Raw genomic sequence first — 6,000 nt, 5'->3', positions numbered from 1 at the left:
TCGTCCCCCCCCCCCCCCAGGTATTTTATTTGCGAGCTGACATGGCAATTGGATCCTTGACCATCAATGCGGAGAGAGCTGAAGTGATAGACTTCTCTGTGCCCTTTGTGGAGACCGGAATCAGCGTCATGGTGTCCCGTAGCAATGGAACTGTTTCACCTTCTGCCTTCCTAGGTGAATTCCCAGCCCCAGACTAGGGCAAAGGCAAGAGTAGGGCGAGAGGGTTGGCATGGGGTGGGCGAGGAGCCTAGTTTCAGAACCGGGTGCATGATGAGACAGGCATCCTTAACCCTTTCTCTCCCCTCTCCTGCTGATTCTACACGAGTTGTGTGTGTCCCCCACCCCCCGGCCTCTGAAGAGTCCCTGTTATTGGTTGAGTTTGAATCTGTGAAGGGTAATCAGGCTGTCCTGGATAATGGAATGCCTCCCTCAACAGGGGAGCCTGCGAATGTGCCAGCTGGCAGGCTCTGAGGGAGCCGGACATGGCCTTCCCCTTGAGTCAGGACTTTGTGCACTGACCTTCTAGCTTGACTTTTGAAGGTCTGTGTTTTAATAAGGCCCTTTTCATATCTTAACGCTTAGCATTAGGCTTCGGCGTCTGGATTATCCGTTTTCATGTTGAACTTTTGTTTACTGCCTTGAGCGTCTGTGTAGGGGAGGGGAGTAGTAAATTTAAAAATAAGTAGTGGCCTATCTCCTGCAGAGGCTGTGGCCTGGCTACTAGGGAAGGCATGAACTGGGAGGTGCTTTTCAATGAGGCCAAGAGGCAAAAGTGCCAATCAAGCACCTCCCGTTGTTTCTGCAGATTCTCAGCGCAAGGCTTCCATGGGCCAGCCTCGAGGGGATGTCTTTGTTTGGGCAAGCTTTTTTCCATTTCCCTTGGGCCTCTCTCCCATGTACCTTAAAGCCGCATGGTGGCCTTGAGGAGGCTCTGCTTCCCTCTCTTTGGATTTAACCCTCTTGCCGATCTGTTTCACGTGAGCAGACAGTGCCTTTGGGCTTCCAGTGGGTCTCTGCACACCACGGATTTCCTGAGGAGCCTGGGAATTGCCGGGGCCAAAGGAGACAGGACTGAGAGGCACCCACACGGATTCATCCATGTCTGCTCGCTCACGTGTAAAGCGGGAGGCAAGAGTTCATTTCTTGAAAGCCGAAACTGGAGCGTGCATGGGAAAAGAGCTAAATTCTCCCCCTTCCCACCTTATGTCATGGTACAACACTGGTAGAAGCGTTTTTTCTCTAAGACTCAGGAAAAATGCTTCAAGGAGCACAAGGCGGGAGAACAACGTTTGAGTCCAGTGGCACCTTTAAGACCAATAAAGTTTTATTCAAGGTATGAGCAGGGGTCATTTCCTGCGGGAGTGCACAGGAGTGGAGCTCCGGCAGTAAGGAGCCCAGGGGGTGGGCACATGCAACAAGCCCTGCCCCCTGCTCCCAGCAGCCCTCAGTTGGGCCACGAGGAGCAAGAAGCAGCCAGGTAAGTTGCAGAGCCCCCCCCCCCGGCCCACTTTCAGGTACAAGCTCTCCCTCCTCTGTGAGGGCAGATCTGCGTGTGTGTGTGTGTGTCTCCCATAGCTAGCAATCCAAAACAGTCCAGTGGCACCTTTAAGACCAAGTTTTATTCAGGTACAAGCTCTCCCTCCTCTGTGAGGACAGATCTGCATGTGTCCCCCCCCCAATAGCTAGCAATCCAAAACAGTCCAGTGGAGCCTGAGTGGTGGGTGTTGCCTTCTGACACACTTCTGGTGATGTCAGGGGGTGTGGCATATGCAAATAAGTTATGCTAATGAGTTATGCTAATGAGCTCCTCCACCTCTTTTTCTACGAAATGACCCCTGGGTATGAGATTTTGTGTGCACGCACAATCTGAGAAAGTGTTGCGTGCTCACGAAAGCTCATACCTTGGATAAAACTTTGTTGGTCTTAAAGGTGCCCCTGGACTCAGACTTTGTTCAAGGAGCACAGTATAGTGAGGTAAAGGGAAGGACAGGGTGGGACTTAGTTCCCCTCACCTACTCACCTAGTTTGGTGTAGTGGTTAAGAGCGGTGCACTCTAATCTGGAGAACCGGGTTTGATTCCCCACTTCTCCACATGGAGCCAGCTGGGTGACCTTGGGCCAGTCAAAGTTCTCTCAGAGCTGTTCTCTCAAGAGCAGTTCTCTCAGAGCTCTTTCAGCCCCACCTATCTCACAGGGTGTCTGTTGTGGGGTGAGGAAGGGAAGGCGATTGTAAGCCACTTGGAGACTCCAAGTGAATTGTGGGTTATAAATCCAATCTCCTCCTCTTCTTCTTCTCCTTCTCCTCCTCCTTCCACTTTCTATAACACCTTTAAAAACCCAGAACCCTACCCCACTTGTTACATGTAGACAGACATTTAGCTTGATGGGGTGTTGGGGAGCACATACACGCTCCCTAGGGTTTATCCACATGGACCTTCAAAGCAGACCAAAAGCATTTTTCCCCCCTTCCTTTCTTTGTTTTGCTGTGTGCAGTCCTCCAGCAAGCCAGGACAGAGCCACATCTGGGTGCCTGGTTTGGTATTGCAGCTTATGTCAATATCATTGACAATATTTATTAATTCCATTTTCCTGGTTTTCCCTGGCCTACACAATTGACTGAGCTGTTGAACCTGTGCTGCGGCCGTAGATCACAAAGCTATGGGGGGGGGATTAATTTCTAAAAAATGAAATGGATCCTGAAATACTAAGGCATTGCTGCTGGGGCTGGGGCTGGAGAGCATTAATGATGTTTGCCACTTTTAAATGTCTGTATGAAGAGGAAACACGAATACACCCTTGATATGGCACCATGGAGCCTCCAAAGAGAAACATCAAACTAGTCATAAAAATCTTATAACTTCCATGCCCGTGGCATTTAAGATGACAACGGAAGTATGAGTTCAGGCAGAGGGAGAAATTACATTTTCCCAGCAAGGACATCCTTTAGTTTTGAGTGACAGGAAAATGTGATTTCTGTGCAGCACAAGCACTGTCCTGGAGAACCTCTGGATTCCCTGTCCGTAAACTCTGTGTAATATTGAAGAAAGTTGCTTGAATCCTCTACAGCAGAGTAATGGCTTCAACTTTTTTCCTTCTTCTTGCACCTGCCTAGATAAGCTCTAAAGATTCATGGCACCCTCACACCAGAGAGCACCTTGGGGAAGGCGATGCCAGTAGATCCAGATCCAGTTTTTTATTGCTGGCGTCCCCTCGGGTCGCAGTGCCACTGCAGGCTGAATCAGAGGCTGTCAGGCTTCCTTCCCGCAGAACGAGGGGACTGCAGGTCTGTTAGGGCTCTGCTGGCCTTCCAGGAATCTTCACCCCACTGCAGCTCCCACAGCATCCTGGGAGAAGCCATGACAGTGAAACCAGTTTAGGTGTGTCGATGCAGATGCAGGCTTCCTTTATTTGTTTAGTAAGGCTAAAGTTTTATCTTAGTTTTAGTTTGAGAATCTCTGGATTGGTCCAAGCAGAGCCCAGCTCTCCGTTACTGTGGTCCCTTTTGTCTCTTTCCACAGAACCATACAGCCCTGCCGTCTGGGTGATGATGTTTGTTATGTGCCTGACCGTTGTCGCGGTGACTGTCTTCATCTTTGAATATTTCAGCCCAGTAGGCTACAATCGCAGCCTTAGTGCCAGTAAACGTGAGTACCCAAAGCTGGTTTGGGCAGGAGGGGAGAGAAGGGGGGGGAGGAATAACAAATCCGCAATGCAGACTCTTACGCTGGAGATCCCACAAGGCGATTTGCTGTTTGATTTACACACACACCCCCAACCCATTCCTTGCTTCTTAGGCACCGGAGGTTCCAAGTTCACCATTGGGAAGTCGATCTGGCTGCTCTGGGCTTTGGTGTTCAACAACTCTGTGCCTGTGGAGAACCCCAGAGGCACAACCAGCAAGATCATGGTGCTGATCTGGGCCTTCTTTGCCGTCATCTTCCTTGCTAGCTACACTGCCAACTTGGCTGCCTTTATGATCCAGGAGGAATACGTAGACACGGTGTCTGGCCTCAGTGACCAGAAGGTAAGGAAAAAGGGGTGCCAATCTAATCTGCTCACTTCCCTCCTTTCCTGTCTCTCTCTCTCCACGGCAGTGTTCCCTCTAAGCTGAGTTAGTGTGAGCTAGCTCACAGGTTTTTAGCCTCCGGCTCACACATTTTTGTCTCAGCTCAGGAAGGAGGGCTCCAGAGCAAACTAATTCATGCAGCAGCCAAATCGCTCGCTCAGAACTTTAATGCCAGGAGCTCACAAAGTAGAATTTTTGCCCACAACACTCCACAGCTTAGAGGGAACATTGCTCCACGGTCACACACATTTCTCATCTATTCAACACAGCCTCTCTAATTTTGTTTCACTTTCCTTCATTTCTTCCATATGTTTCTTTCATTCCACCACCAAAAAGAGAAATTAAGTTCAAGGGATCCGTCTTGTTCTAGACACAGATTAATCACAAGCACCAGATGCGATAACTTTTTTTAAAAAAAACACAGCAGATACTTCAGCTGTTCCCTCTGATACAAAATTCTGCTCCATTTCTACCTTTCTGGTTATCTAATAATGAAAGGAAAACCATGAGAGGTGTGTGCATTCATAGTGTGATAAGCGTGTGATAAAAGGGAAAACAACAACCCCGTTCACAGGAGAATGTCTTATTGCTGCACTGAAAGGCTAAAGAGCAGAATTTAGTCTCTGTTATTCTGTTCCATGAAATGTAATCTGAACATTTCCTGGCGGAGGAGCCAAGGTCTCTTGCTTTGCAGTGCCTTAGATCTCAGCTCTGCAGTAATGTCATACTTTTTTTTTTACTGGGACCAAACAAAATGTCACACAAAGTAGTAAGCAAACTTGTAAATGTCCCTGAAGCTTTTATGTTTCAGGCTGGATGTTAAGCAAAATAAGGGGGGGAAGGGGTTAAAAAAAAAGATGCTGTAGGACATGATGGAAAAGTACTGTTGCTTGTAGATGAAGCACAGGAGATGTTATGCAGACTTAATTCAGTTAAGCCAACCATCAAAGATCTCAGTTTGCCCCAAAGGCTGCTGGGACAGAGTAGCAACGGCTGCTTCTCCTTCTGAAAAGAAAAGGCCAGTCCCAATTTGGATCTGTCTCAAGCACTAAATGGAGCCCAGGACAGGGTCCTTGGAAGGTAGGCGGCAGAAGTAAAGAAAAACGTAACCGTCTTCATTAGGCAGGCTGGAGATTAATTTTTGGTGGCGGAAGGGGAGAAATGCAAGTCAGATTCCAATTTACTTCTGGCTTTTTTGCCTCTTGGAGGGAGAGTTAGTTGCCACTGCATCTCTGTTCTAAGCAATATTATTGCAAGTTTCCTGAGATTTGTTTTAAATTTACAATGGCTTAAATTAAGCCCGCATAAAGCTTTTTGCGCTCCATCTGAACACTGCTGCAGTCTGCCATCGGAAGGGCTTTTCCATCATGCTCATCATCTCATTCCCACTCCTACTGTTGTTGTTTACTTTGTTCAATATCCAGAGTGCTGTTGAGTTCTGAGGAGTTCAAATGTTGGTACCTTGACTGGCCCTAATAAAAGACACTGTCCTGTTGCCATCTTCGGATTTGTTTGCAATGGACCAACCCGGCTGCCTGATATTTTTGCCCGACTGAAATCTCAGCGGCCTCACTTAACTTGCAGGCTTGCAAGAGAACTCTGCCTTGATCAAGCAGCTCATGTTTTGCAAGGCTTTTCTTTAAATAGCTGGTGAGGGAACTGCTTTTGGTGAGGGGAAACATCACTGGAGGTGATACTGCCCAGAGCAAAAGGAAGGCAGGTAATCAGACATAAAATATTACATTTCTTACTCCAAAAGGGCAGGAGCTGGCATTGGAAAATCTGTGATTCTCAGGGAGCTGCAGTGGATTGAACCTGAGGTCTTCAGTGCACTGCTGGGTCATTCCCCCTTAACAAACACTGAGCAGTGGTCATTGCCTGGAAAAGCCAACAGCAGAACCTGGGAGGTGGTCCTCCGGTGGAGCACACCCAGAG

General features: G+C 48.3%; 1 protein-coding gene across 1 annotated transcript in view; it reads left to right on the top strand.

Moving 5' to 3' along the window:
- The window catches only part of GRIN2D (glutamate receptor, ionotropic, N-methyl D-aspartate 2D), a 34,761-nt gene that overhangs the window by 7,684 nt on the left and 21,077 nt on the right, over positions 1-6,000 (top strand). Inside the window, 3 exon segments of the mRNA XM_015414425.1 lie at positions 21-174; positions 3,518-3,643; positions 3,794-4,023. Coding sequence (XP_015269911.1) covers positions 21-174; positions 3,518-3,643; positions 3,794-4,023 — 510 coding nt within the window.

Source organism: Gekko japonicus, unplaced genomic scaffold, assembly GCF_001447785.1.
Source record: "Gekko japonicus isolate JY-2015 unplaced genomic scaffold, Gekko_japonicus_V1.1 scaffold243, whole genome shotgun sequence".
Lineage (NCBI taxonomy): Eukaryota > Metazoa > Chordata > Lepidosauria > Squamata > Gekkonidae > Gekko > Gekko japonicus.
The sequence above is the reverse complement of the archived record's forward strand: the minus strand, read 5'-3'. Positions and strand labels throughout refer to the sequence as shown.